Here is a 15151-nt window from a genome sequence, read left to right on the forward strand (position 1 = left end):
TGTTCTTTTAAGATACTGAGGGTTTTGTTTTGTTGTTGTTGTTTTCTTATTGTTGTTTTATTTTTTATCTTGAAACAGAGTGTCACTAAATTGCTTAGGGCCTCACTAAGTTGTTATGACTGATCTCAAACTTGTGATCATTCTGCCTCAGCCTCCTGAGTTGCTGAAATTACAGGTGTGCTCCACTGTGCCTGGCTTTAGGCTACTGCTGTAATGATTTCAATTTTAGTGAGTTAAAATAGAGAAACTGGGTTTTATGTTTCTTATTAGCATTACCATGTGCAGATTAATCTGCTTTTGAATATTTATTTTCTTCTATAAAAATGAGATAACCTTTAGCTTTCTAGGATTGTTTTGAGGATAAATGTGTGTGTGTGTGTGTACATAGGTAGCTAGATGGATGGATGGATATAGCTATGTATATATTTAGTAATCTTATATGTTTTGGTTCAGAGTCTAGCATTCCAGAAACTGGGGATGGAATCCAGGCTTGTGAGTGGCAGTAGTGCTTGCAAAGACACTGGTGTCTATACTCCTGCACGATCATTCTTAGCACAGCAGCGGCACATCACCAACACCCGAAGAAATCTCTCTGTTAAAGTTCCTGCTACAACATCTGATTAAACTGCAAAAGAAAACATAAACAGAAGTGCCCTTAAAATATTTTATACCTTTTAGCTTACTGCCAGATTGAAAAAGAAGGTTAAGATGCTTGGTAATCAGCTATTTTAGAATCAAAATGCATCACATTAATTTTATCAGCTGACACTGAAAATAAAGTATAGAATTAGCTATCTCTCTGGGAAGCACATTTGAATAATTGGAAGATGTATTTAAGCACACTTCTCAAACATTTGTCTTTTAAGAGTATTATAATTTCAAATTGTCTGTATATTTTAGTTTAATGTTTTCAGTTGTATTAGTAACTTGATAATTCATAACATGTAATCAGTAATATGTAATTTAAAAATGCCTCTATATTTGTTTAATGTTTTTGGTCCATGTAAAAATAGTCATTGAGGTAGGCATATGGAAAACTATACAAGGATGATTTGTTTGACTCGATATACCCAAGGTTTTACTACTTCTCTCTTCTGTCATTGAATGGGTATGTTTTGTCACCCCATGGAAGGTAAATGTTTGGACAACTTCAATATTGAAATGACTTTGCCATAGTAAAAAATGACTGATTGGAAAATTCGCAGAGTGTGAAAGAAGTCATCATTCTCACGTGTACCAGCTAATAAACAAGGGTTTCTGAAGAGCTTGGTTGAAATGCTAAGGGTGGGAAGTGGACTGACATTTGTAACAGGTGCCTTTCTGATGGAAAGCAAGCTGAAAAATATTCTTTGTATAAAAATGGCCACATACTTTTTAATGTAATTAATGAAAATTACAGTTATTGCTTTAAAGCATAAAATTATCTGGCTTTTGCTTTTAAAAAAAGTACATCACAATATAATAGTTTTTGTCTCTTCTGGAAAGAGGTGAAGCGGTGATAAAACAATGTAGCATTAATTTGATTTTGTTTACTAATTAAGGAATTTGTCTTGGGCTGAGTTTTTGGTATGCAGATCATTTTTGCCCAAAGCTCTTATTTTTAGAAATGTTCCTTTTTTATTTGGGGGGGGCGCATTTTTAAAAATCACAACTTTGGAATATTAGTTTTGTTAAATTTCTGTTGTTCATCATGATAGCCATGTGGCAATTTAAATTAATTAAAATAAGAAGTTTAGTTGTTTGGTTGTACCTGCACATCTCCAACCAAACATGTGGCTAGTGGCTTCTGTATTGGGCAGTTCAAATATAGACTACAACAACAAAAATAAATGTTAGAACTATTTCAAATGTAACAAGGAACTGAACTGTGATGTAACTCTCATTTTGTGTTTGAAATAGTTGCATACCATATGTTGTGATAACTGTAATTAATCTTTCCAGTGCTGTTCAACAAATACAACAAGTACATATCAGCAGTATGTCTAGACCAGAGATTAGCAAGCTTTATGTGAGGGGATAGATTTTAAATATTTTAGTAAATAATTCAGATTTTATGGGTTACATGTTCTCTGTCTCAAGTACTCTATGCTAGTGTAAAAGAAGCCATACACAGCATGTAAACAAAATGGGCATGGCAGTAGTTCAGTAAGTTTATTTATAGCATCACGTAAGCCAGATTTGGCTGGCAGGCTATAGATCTGTGGTCTAGGTTTTATTCTTAGCTTTTCTTTCCAAATATGAGTATTGTTCCATCTGCAGTATTTTCATTGAAATAGCTGGTTTTAAATTCTTAGTAATTTTTTTGATCACTGAAAGTACAAAAATTTTATATTGTGTTTGGGTCTCTGAGTTTAGGGAACATCTATCTGGATATTTTATTTTATCAAGATTACTTCTGTTGACTACCTCTTAGATTTTGATGTTTTTTATCTGTGTAATTATATTGTTTGCATTTTTGTATATTCTTATAGTGTCTGCTTGCCTGTGACTTTCAGTGAAAGAAAATAAGACTTCAAAATGTTTTAGCATGTTATATTTAAACTTTTCTAAGTATTATTACAGCTTTTTGGTATATTTTGGCCATGAAAACATCTGCCCTTTGGTGTTTCTACTTGATTTTAATTGAGATTTTACAAACTCTTCAAGCTCACTTTTAATGGAATATATTGTAAAACATCAATCTCAAAAGACTAGTATATTCCAGTTCAATTGCTAATAAATTTTCAGTTATTATACTTGGAATTTCTAAATAAATTGTGAAATTTCTGAATAAGGATGTAGGCTAGAAACTTTTTTCTTAACAGAAAAAAAACAAGTTTTCTGATTTAGCATTTTTATAATTAATAAGTAGAATTTAAAATGTTTGATATATAAGTATTTATGAACAAGACTAATGTAAAGTTCTATATTGTGATTATTCATACAGAAATTCAGGAACTGATCAGAAGTGAGATTCTTTTTCACATCTGGTTAATGTAGTGAGAATGACACCCTGTGGGTGGTAAAGCATTATAAATGTTTCATTCCAAACCATGATTTATACACATCTGTGTTGTAAGGGAGGCTTGAATGTATATACTATGAAAGAGATATTCAGCTTTTATCTATGTTATAAGAACTGAATGTCCCAATGTTTATAAAGTAAAACTACAGACCAATTTGAAATGATCTTTAATTTTGAGCATTAGCTCAAAGATTAATGTTCCTTTCTCTTTTTAATATACACATGACAGTGATGTTTATCCTGAGATTAACCTAATGTATTGAGAAATATTTAAAGTTTATTTTTTCAATGAATGAGGTTAATAATTTAGTATAGATTAAGAATGTCTTATGTAGACATATTACACCGAGTATCCCATATCCACATGTCATCATCTTTTGATAATGGGTGTGATAATTCAAATGTTAGATAATGCTTCCACAGCCGCACCTGTTTCTGTGTAGTGACACTTCTGACTCTTTGGGGTGGGGGAGCTTTTAGACCACAGTACTCTATGTGCATATTTAATGAGAAACATTCCTATGTTAAAATGTGAGTATATAGTTGTATGCAAATGTTTTTACTGTGAACCTGTACATTGCAGAGTAGTCTGGAAATTTATAAAGCACAAACCATAAAAGAAGATAGTATGTAGGGGAAGCTTAAATATAATGTTTAGTTTTTAAAGGGCCCTTTCTATTTTCTATGGCAAAGACTTTGACACTTGAAAAAATAGAAGCAATATTTGATTTATTTTTGTAAGTATTTAGAATATTATTTTAAATAAATGATATTGGGTCTTGTCCAATAATATAATTGTGAAATGTTTTAAGTAAATAAACTTTCTGCTTCTGTGTCTGTTAGCTTTGATGCTTTTAGTGGCACAAATACATTCAGTTGCTGTTTTAAATAAAGGACTAAAAATGTTTAAGACTGGTAAAAATGCATTCTTTTTCCTTTGAATTTTGTCAATGAAAAGACGTATAAAGTGATTTTTTGAGTGTCCTTTTATATTTCCAAATTCCCCATTCAAATGGAGACATCTTTCAATAATGTGTAGTCCAGAACATTTCTAGGCAACAAAATTTCAGAGACCGCTACTTACCTCTTAATATTCATTTTCAAGTTCTTCATTTAGTAATAGAACCCCATGTTTTATATGGGGAAAAATATCCAGGGGGTCAGAAAAAAATACCCCTCAAAACTTTACTTCTTAGAATCCCTTGTTAACTGGGTGTGAGACCATTTAGCTAAATTCTGGCTAATAGTACTGATGGAGTGAATAGTACAGATGTGTGCGTATACCAAAAGAATGGGCTACTTTCCTTAGTCCCCAGTCTGAAATACCATGTGCCTGAAACAATCTTAGGTATAGTTGAACAATAAGGAAAAAGGAACTTGGATGCCTGCAATCATATTTTAACCATGTCAGCTGTGAACTTCCAGCTTAGTTGTCTCTTAATCTTTTCAAAATCTTTAAGCTGATTTTTTTTGGGGGGTTGGGGTTATTTTTTTGTAGCATTCTAACATTTCCCAATCTATACAAATACGTCGAGTTGTGAAATTGAGTTTTAGGAAAGCACAGGTGTTCCATGTTCTTGGAATTAGGCCATTTATTCTTGAAATATACCTTCTTTCTCTTCTGTCCCCCTTTAGGCATCTGTTGATACACTTACCTGTGTCCTATAGGTCTCTAAAGCTCTGCTTATTTCTCATCATCTCTCTTCATTCTGCTCCATAGAGTAGATAATTTCATTGATTTACCTTCTTCATGTTTACTAAATCATCTTGCCAGCTTGAAGATACACTGCTAATCCCCTCTAGTAAATTTTAAATTTCAATTATATTTTCAATTCTAGAATTTATAGTTAATTGCTTTTTAAATTGCTTACTCTCGTTATAATCTTTCATTCAATGAGAAATTGTTATGCTTACCTTCAATTCTTTAGATATGACTCTTTAAGTTTTTTGAACATAGTTATTTAAATCTTCTGTATAATAAATCCAGTATCTGGGCTTCCTCAGGGACAGTTTCTAGACACTGCATATTCCATGCATGGGCCATAGTTTCCTGTTTACTTGCATGATTAAAGATTTTTTTGTTGTTGAAAATTGGCATTTTAAATGATACGTGGAAACTGGAAATCAGACTGTACTGCACACACACCCAGGTTTTGTTATTGTGACTATTTTTGCTTTCTGTTTAAAGACTCACTTGGATTAATTCTGCAAAACTTCCTTTTATCATGTGCAGCCACTGGAATTCTCTAATAGCATAGTGTTCTGCTGATTTTGGTCAGAGGTTTTCTTTAAGACCTTGAGCTGTTAAGTCAGCCTTTTCCAAAGTGTTCTGTGTGAGCTAGGTTATACCCTTAACATTTGCAACTATATTCTGACTGTGACTTCCTACTTATCCAGGCCCTCAAGTCAGCCAGGAGTGAAAGACAGTCTTCTTGGGTCTCTCCCTGGGTGTGTGTAGGCCCATCTAGATTTCTAGGAATATGTTATAGCTTTTGAAGCACCAGTGGACTTCTCTTTTACCTTTTAAACTCTTATTAGTACTAACTGGTATTACCACTTTGGGTTACTGCAGCGTTGTACAATTGTCAGTGACTCATTTCAATATATACTCTATGTGATGGTTCTCACAGTGAGCTTTGAGTCAAGACCAAATGTGAGTCTTGAGAATGGGATTTTTCAGGGAACTGCCAGAAAGGTCAAATAAGGATAGTTTTCTGGGGATGGGCATTACCAGTGTTCCAAACCCATTTTTGCTCCCTCTGGGGGCTGCTCTGGTTGATATTCTCAGTTGCCATAGTTGTAAGCTGGTTGCTTTTCAGGAATACTTCAGAGCAGAGAAGAGAAGGACTTTAACTGTTCTTCCTGAGAGGTGGTTCTTATTTTTATAAACAAATGCTCAAATTGTTGCAAGATTTTGGTGAATCTTGAAAATATTCCATTTCAGAATCCTGGAAATTATATGAGCAATTTTTGCTAGTGGTCTCTGGACTCTTTTCAAGGAATGAATTTTAAAAGTCTTTGTTATTTCAGAAGTTCTCTCCACAAGTCTGATTTTTGAAAGTAGAAATTACCTTAATAATCTTTAAAATCCTTATTTTCCAGAATGTGAAATACAGGCACTGAAAGGTAGAGAGCTTCCTGCATAATGATGGGAAATCTATGGTATACTGGCAGCATTCAGCTCACTAAGCAGTTTGTTCCCCACTGCATGTTCAACATTTATTTAGCATCTACTATGTATGAAACACTAAGAACTGTACCTCTGTGAACAAGATAGTTTCCTCTGCAAAGCTCAACAGCACTGGAAGTTTACATGGAAATAGAAAATACAAGCTTTGTAATTATTAGGGAATGGAGAAGGAAACTAACAAGGAAAATGCATGAGTGGACATTAAAGCAGCTTTTGCAGGATGAATAGGACTCTAACAGGTGTAATTAGACATGTCTTGCAGGGGCGAAAAAAAGCTTATATAAAGACCTGAAGATGATAAAAGATCTGGCTTGTTCAGGAAATTAATAGTTCAGTAGTCTAGCAAGAGTACTAAAAGATGTAATTGAAGAGGAGAGCAGGTTTCCCACCACAGAAGTGATCCTCTGCTCATCTGAGGAGCAGGCTCACACTAAAAGTGATGCAAATTCTGGGAAGCCCCCGCCTCCAGAGGGCCCCACTTACCTAGATTACCAGTAACAGTTCTCTGGTGTTTTATTGTCTGGCAACCTTGCTAAAGAAATTTTAATTATCCTGTAGCCAATAAGGAGATGACTATATTGTTCTGTGAACCCAGTGAAAAAAAGATCAAATTGCCCAGGGGAAAAATAAGTTCTCCAAGGCTTAACAATATAGCTGGACCCTTTGTTTAGAATAACCACAACAGCATTACTATTATAATTTACTATTTTCCAGGCACACTGTGTCACCTCGATATCCATCTATCTTTGTTCTTCATAACCAGTACAAGACAGGTATATTAGATACCTCAGCATGCAGGAACAATTCCAAAATCTCAGTGGCTCCAAAATATTTGTTCCTTATATATCCATCTTGTATAAGCTGTGATTCTGCTTCATGTCTTTGTCACACAGGACACAGACTGACAGATCCTTATGTTGATGTTGCTGGTCTCATGACAGAGAGGAAAGAAACATGTTAAACTACTAGCTGACTCTTAAGCCCTCCAAGGTGACTCATGGAATTTTTGCTCTCATTTTATTGACTAAAGCTAATCACATGGCTATTCCTGCATTTATCAAGGTGGTTATATATAATCATCTCACAGAAATATCACAAGGAAAACCACCTCAGAGAGGGGTAGAAGATATTTTGACCGATTATATTATCTACTATAGCTGGAGTTATTAATTCTATACGGTAGATTTGTTTGCAACTGAATTCAGGAAAGTAAGGTAACCTATTTAATTCATAAGAAAAAGGCAATAAGTGATGAAACGGGTTTGAGTTTGAATTCAAGTTGGCATAGCCACAAAGCTCTGATTTCTAGTCCAACTGACTCTCTAGTGCTACTCCCTGGAATCTTTTAATGTGGTTTTATGTGCATGAGAACTCAGTGTTATTTTTGGACCTTTGATGTATTTGGGCAAAGAGAAGCTTCTGTTCTGACCCTAATATTTATAGTGGGCCTCATCACAGGTTTAGTGCCAAACCCTGAAAGGGATAGGGACCCTTTTTACTTGGTTCTTTCTTCTTGCTTAATTTCCAATCTGTGTCAAAAGAAGGAAAAGTTCTTAGTTTTTTAAGACAATAAATAGCTCATAGTGATGCACACACTCATAAGAGTGACCCAGAAACTACAAAATATCCATCCAGGGCATCACCCTGCTCTTGAGAAACCAGCCTGGGGAAATGGGAAAGGTGACTCTTCCAAAAGCCATCTGGAAAAAAGGGCCTGAAATAGGTCAGAACAAGCCTATGCTCTTCCACTATGTTCTTGAGAGATTACAGTATTATCATCAGGTGAGATGACAAGGACAAAGGAGTAGTGGTGAGATTTGATTTCTGGCAATAGGTTCAATCTAGCAGTAGTCCACAATCATCGTATCTATTCTGTTCATTAACTCACATTTTTTGAGCCCTCTCATGCTCCAGGCATGGTTGTTGATACTGCAGTCACAAAAATGAATGACAGAAACACTTCCTGCCCTCAAGGAATTTATCAGTTAACTCATACTGTAAATTTCATAATGCCGTAAACTTCATAATGCTCCTCGAAATTCAGTGGCTAAACACAGAAACCACTTTTTTTTCTTATTTTACTTTCTCTATATTATTCACCAAATAGAATACAAAGAAATGAATATGAGACCACTGATCTTGAAAGATTTTTCAGTTCAGTCAAATAAAAATGTCATTAACACCTACAATGGAAATAGCAAGATGACAGATGATACAGTATAGAGAAACCCTGGACCAAAGCAAAACAAAACACTGGTGAGGCTAGGGAGGCTTTCTTTGTTACTGTGGGCCTTAATGGTTTTTTGTTACTGTTGTTTCCTTTTTGAACTCCAGAATCTTCAGGGGTTGCTTGGGTTCTTTTTCTATGTATTTAACCCTTTCCTCCATCCCTGACCTGTACAGGAAAATAGACAGACAATGCACAGTAAGCATTTGAGGCAGAGCAGTAGGAAGGGAGACTAGAAGGAAGAGGACATAACACATGAGAACACAGGTACCAAGAGGCTAAGTGCATTTGGAATCCTTTATTTTCTTCTATGCTGGATCCTGCATTCCCTGTGTCTTCTTATGGGAAATGTCTATTCAAATAATTTTCCCAGCTTTAATTGTTCTTGAGTTTTCACATTGGAATTTCATATATATTTTGGATATTAGTCCTTTTCAGATGAATAGTTGGCAAATGTTTTCTCCTGCAGGATGTATTTTCAAATTATTTTCTTCTTTGTATAGAAACTTCATAGTATGATAGAATCCTCTGTGTCAAGTTTGTTTTTGTTGACTGTGCTTTTGGCTTCCCCATTAACCACTTATTTAACTCATGAATCTCAGGTTGGAAGTAGACTGGCTCATTTGGAAAGTTCTTGATTCATCTGGGCTCTCTCATGCTTATTCAGTTTCTAGATTTGAACCTGCTTTTATCAGCTAGCCTTATTAGCTAGAGCTCTGGCCAGCTGTCCATTAGGGCAATGTAACAGCAATGACTGGGCTGTAAATTTCTCGGCATCCAACAAAATAACATAGGTTTGTATAAGAGTTCCAAAAGTATAAGCAGGAGCACATAACTTCTCTTGGGTCCAAGGCTCAGAAAATTCATTTCATCACATTCTATTGTCCAAAAAGATCAGTGATCCAGCCCAGAGTGAAGACAATGGTAAATGGATTCTATCTCTTGAAGGGAGGAATTATTAAGTCACATTGAAAAGGGTACAGACACAAGGAATTAAATTATTCTCCTCTAGTCAAGTTTCATAAAAAGTTAAAACACACTGTGCTGACTTTTCTATTTCATGCTATCTAGTAGTGGACTAACTTTTCTACTAAAAAGAACCAGAAAACATCTTTATCCAAAGTACATAAATGAAGACATGAATTGGTGTCAACATACTTTATATACAACCAGAGATATGAAAAATGGTGCTGTATATGTGTAATAAGAATTGTAATGCATTCCACTGTCATTTATTTTTTTAAAAAATCAATAAAAAAAGATCAAGCAAAACTACCCTATTTTTAAAAAAAGAACCAAAAGAATCAATAAAATAAATACACAAGAGTTTTCAGATACTGGAAAAGTGGAACTGCAGGACTGTGATTCCCAAAACAAAGGACAAATGAAGTGAACTCCACCATCTCTGACTTTCTCCCTGGAGGCATTTAGTGCACCCCATTACAAGAAGGAGAGGGAACAGTCAGATCACAGTAGTCTTTATTAGATGAGAAAATATAGTTTGGAGTGACTGACATGACTGGAATTTGTAAGGCAGAGAAAGGAACAAGCTCTGCCAAGAAGGAGCTCCATAAATCTTCAAGTAGATCAGCTGAGCTCTGTAGATATAGGTCGAGACTCCAAGAGGCTGGGCAAAGAGCATCTAGTGGGGACAAAATAACTAACTGCCAAAAAGCTATAAGCTTAATGGTTGCCATAGGTTTTACTGGGTGGGAATTATTAAACACTGAGCAAAGTGGAGAAACCACATTAAACATCTCAGGTGATCAGTAGGGACCCCAGAAAAGTTACCTCAAGGAGTCCCAGAATGCAGGCTACTTTAGACCCACTTCAACAAAGTTTTAAAACTCAAAAAAAAAAAAAGGGTGTTTTACAGGTAAATTAACTGCCTACTAAAACAAAACAAAACACTCTTTAAAGCAGACAAAAAATAATCCAAACACTCAAGAATGAAAAATATATATTTAATCCATGATTACTGGACATTTGAAGAAGCAAGAATATGTGACCTATAATCAGAAAAAAATCAGAACAAATGATTGAAATATGGAATTACCAGACAGGGACTTTAAATGGATAGTATAGAGGATTTAAAGAAAAACATGCAAATAATTGAGAAATAAACTATAAATTTAGAAGAATCAATTCATTCCAGAGTGGAAAAATGTATAATGTTAAAAAATTAATGAGTTGCTTAATGGAAAATGAGACACTGATGAAGAAAAAAAAAAAAATGAACTTTAAAACTGAGCTGTAGAAACTATCCCAATGGGAGCACAGAGAGAAAACTGAAAAAAATAACAGAACCTCAGTAACCAGTAAGTCAACATTAATGGGTCTAACATTTATATGACTCAAATTCCAGGAATATGGGTCAGGAGGTCAGTTCATAAAAGCAACATTTGAAGAAATAATGACCAAAGTTTTTCCAAATTTTCTCAAAATGATAAGCTCACAGATTTAAGGAACTCAACTTCAGTCAAGAAAAATGTAAAGAAAACTATACTAAAACATTATAACCAAATTGCTGAGGAGTAATATTAAAAAACTTTGAAACAACCATAAGACAAAATACCTTCAATGAACAAAGGAACCAAGGGATAAATAACTGAAACTTTCATCAGAGATAATGAAAACCAGAAAACCATGGGAAAACATCTTCACAGTGCTAAAAAGAGGGGAGAAAAACTTGTTAAAATAGACTTTTATATCTGAACAATTTTTCAAAAATTAAGGCAATATAAGACATTTCAAAACAAAAGAAGAGGGAAAGGAGAAAAAGGAGGAAGAGGTGGAGGAGGAATTGGAAAAAATGTGGCTAGAATTGAAGGCACAATGTACTGAACTGGCTTATGAGGTAAGCACCTGGGGAGAAGTCAACCTGGGGGACTTCATCAACACACGTCTCTCAGCCTCAAGACTGTTAGACTGTGATGGAAATGATGAAAAATGTTGTGGAACTATATATACTTAATTTTTTTCTTTTGGTATCCATTCTCATGTAGAGACTATTAACACCAAATGATTTGTGTATTCATAATCCCCCATTCCCCCTTCCACCAGTAATAACCTATGAGCTCTGAAAGGGAATGGCCCCATACTATATATTTGATTTATAGTGTATCATCAATAAATATTTGAACTGACATGAGACTACTATTAATGTGAGGTTTTGTTTCAAAAACAGCTTTATCTACTCTTTCAAGTAGAAGAAGTATGCTAAGGTTTGGTCTTTCTGCATTTAGGGTGACACAGCCAGCATGTTTGGGTATTGGGGAAAGTAATGCAACTTTACCAAATGAAAAAAAAAGTTAACTTAGTAACCATATTGAAGGATGCTGCCATATGTTCAAATCTATTCACAATAAAACAGCATCTTCCATTACAAATATATAGAATTTTACTTTCAAATATTTAATGATCTCTCTTGAGATCTGAACACATACAAATGGCACCTGATCATGTGACCAACTTCAAAAATAATCCTGTTCAGTCAGTGTAATCAAAACTGATGTTTCCACTTAGTCATTTTCCATCCAGGGATCCCCTCAGCATGCTCCCACTATAAATGCCCACTTGTTCAGGCTGTATTTAGAATGGAGCCCAGTTCTATTCTGAGGTCTTTTTCCTAATTTTTCTTGAATGAAATATTTTTGACACTTTAACTCCTCTTCAGCTCTGGTTTTCTTTGATTAGAAGGTCCTGCTCACTTTCCACATATCTCCTATGAAATGGAGGAGAAGCTAAGTTTTTCCTCCCCCCGTGAGAGGCTTCAAGGCTACAGGAATTATTTGGTTTTGTAAAGTCTCTTGGTACCACAAATCAGTGTCACATTGAGGCTTGAAACTTCCTGTAGGCAAGAGGCTGAGTAAGGCTGACAGTGATGGTCAAGAAGGGCAGGCTGTCTTGAAGGAATACTGCATTGCCCCTCATGGTGTGGGGATGAGTGTGGGATTTTATATGAATCTGAGAATGCAGACAGCTTGAGGTCCTAGCGGGGATCTGTTTGGAGGGATACTGTAACCTGAAGAGGAGCTGAACTGGCAAATTCCCAGAAGAGGGAAAGATATGTCAAACTGGAGACAATATACCTTCCATATCAAGGGCACTGCACATGGTGGGCCCTGGTGGCACTGCAGTGGGTGGGAGCGTGAAATGTGGGTGGGGAGTCACAAGGGAGGTAGCCCATGGTATGCAGAGAATTCATTGAACCTCTGCGAGACTGCCAATTTTACAGGAACATAGCTTGCAGTTTGAAATGTCTTGCTCAAAGTTAGAGTAGGAGGTTGAGTGACCAACCTGCATGTCCTTGGGCACTGCTCCCCAGCATCCCCCACCTTTCCCTTTTGGTAGCTTAGCAACAAACAACACACACACACACACACACACACACACAGGAAAACTGACTCAGTTTGCTTGGGCAAGCTTAAGAGAACACCTGGGGGCTGGGGTTGTAGCTCAGTAGTGGACTGTGAGGCACTGGGTTTGATCCTCAGCACCACATGAAAACAAATAAGTAAAGATATAGTGTCCATCTACAATTAAAAACAATTTAAAAAGAAAAGATTAAGCCAATCTAGTTGACAGTGTTCTTAAGGAAGGGAGGGAGGGAGGGAGGAAAAGAAAGCAAGCAGCAGTTCACCAAATCTTGAGCTCTAGAGTCCCCTGTTCTAGCACAGTTCCTTGCTTACTCAGGTAGTCATCCACGCTCCTTAGTCACCTGGCCAGCCCTTGCTTCCTGTCTGAACATATAGGGCAGAGAGGGCAGTCCCTCTACCGGACCTCCCCCTGGTGCTTGCAGTCTCGCTATGCCTGACCCAGGTCCATTGCCACCAGACTCTCCTCTGCTGTAAGTCCCTTGACTTCCACCCTGACTTTACAATTATACTTCACTGTGCCCATGTTTGCATCTCTTTGTAGCAGAGTTGTGGAGAGAAGATTCACACCCTGGGCTGCCTCTGGTTGCCTCATCCACAATGTGGCAGATAATATCAGATTATTGGCACACTAGGTTCCAGGTACAAAGGAAGGGAGTAAGGAGTCCTGAGGTTTCCCAAATAAAGGAGAAACAGGAGACTCACAAGAGTACATTTAACAAAATCCTTATGTGATGCTTAGATGGGAAGAGGACTCGTGTGTTTTAATGTCTCCAACAAATTTTGAGCAAAAAGAAGACACACTTTTTATGCACATGTAAAATTCAATTAGTAGTCACAGTCATCTCTTCTCCAATGTTCTGACTCATTGTGGTGACACTTCACTGGCCCTGGGTCCCACTGCATCCATTAGGTCAGGACAAGTCTCCAGGAGTTTTATATTTATTCCACAAGTAGTTGGTGTATGCCTACCCATCAAGAATCATAGACAGCATACAGCAGGGCAGGAATAGAATACAGAAATGACTTCAACAGAGTCCCTTATAGTATAGATGAGGAAACTGAGAAATGTAAAGATTTTGAACAATTTCCCATGGATCTCCTACTTGATCTAACCAGAGGAAGAAAGGGGAAAATAAATGGTAGACAGATCCCAGATGAGTGGAAGTTAAAGCCTGATTTGACTGGTCTTGGATTATCTCTTGCCCTGTTTTCTAGAGATTTGCCTTAAAAGGGCTTACAAAGAAATTATGAGCAACTGGCTTCTCTCTTCCATTCTTTCTTTACCAGGCACAAGAGACTGAAGCCTCCTCCCCACATTGAAAATGCAACCATTTCTTCCAGATATTCTCAGCTGTCTTAGTCTAGCTCAAGCCAAACACTGCCCCCTTCTATCCCTTTCTCTGTTTCCTTTTTTCATGCTGGCAATAGAATGGGCTTTTCTCTGAATTTTAAGCATTAGGTTGGAAAAACCCAAGGCCTCCTGGCCATTTTGTTATGTGTCGGGAAATGGGACGAATGCCAGCATCTCTGCAGGGTTCTTTCTGCCCAGGGGAATCCAAGCCACACTAAAACTACAATCTCAGATAAGTAGCAAATAACAAAACACAAAAACTCAGAAATATATTTACACAAGATGAAGCCTCTGATAGATCTAGTCCACATGGGTTCTGGAACTAGACAAAGGGAAAATAGTTCCTGTTGTTTTATTTAAGGGATACATGAAAGGCAGGGATGAACTTTCAAGGGCAGAGTCTTGCTTCATGATCTCCTGCAGTCAGCAGGTTGATTGACATTTTGGCAGATAACACCCATCTCAGGTGCTGTGTGGGCCCAGAAGAGTGGGAAAGAAATTTACATTATCCCTGGGGAACTGACCAGAGTAAATGTCCACTGGCCATTCACAGATGTCTCTATCCATGAGGCTACCATGCCCGGTGTCCCACATGCAACCCACAGACAGCTGGTGACAGTTATGAGCTACTAAATTACCTACATCTAGCCACTTTAAGAAATTTTTCTCCAAAGAAAGAGGGAGGAAGGGAGGGAGGGAGGGAGAAAGACGGAGAGAGGAAGGAAGGAAGGAAGGAAAGGAGGAAGGTCAGACCTTTGGATGAAATTAAGTCCAGTTTACCAGGCTGGTTAGTAGGTCTGCTCTGGGGTTGGGGCTAAAACTTCTTGGAAAGTCCCTGGTCCTCTATTTTGTGGCAGGATTCTGGCATTTCTGATATTCTGCTATAAAATGCTCTACCAGACTATAAGGTGGTAATATTAGCCAACAAAAGGTTACAGTTAAATCCAATGTGAAATATTATGGGAATGAGTGTCTGATGGAGGACTCAAAACAGAGGTAG

At 36.7% G+C, this 15151-nt stretch overlaps 1 protein-coding gene across 1 annotated transcript in view; it reads left to right on the forward strand.

Annotated features, from left to right (window-relative positions):
- Positions 1-3926, forward strand: part of Hook1 (hook microtubule tethering protein 1) — a 53784-nt gene extending 49858 nt beyond the window's left edge. Inside the window, exon 22 of the mRNA XM_027944981.3 lies at positions 454-3926. Within this exon, the coding sequence (XP_027800782.2) occupies positions 454-624 (171 nt within the window). The 3' untranslated portion in view covers positions 625-3926. The remainder of the gene's footprint in view (positions 1-453) is intronic.
- Positions 3927-15151: the final 11225 nt, after the last annotated feature.

This window comes from Marmota flaviventris, chromosome 10 (assembly GCF_047511675.1).
Source record: "Marmota flaviventris isolate mMarFla1 chromosome 10, mMarFla1.hap1, whole genome shotgun sequence".
In the NCBI taxonomy this organism is placed as follows: domain Eukaryota; kingdom Metazoa; phylum Chordata; class Mammalia; order Rodentia; family Sciuridae; genus Marmota; species Marmota flaviventris.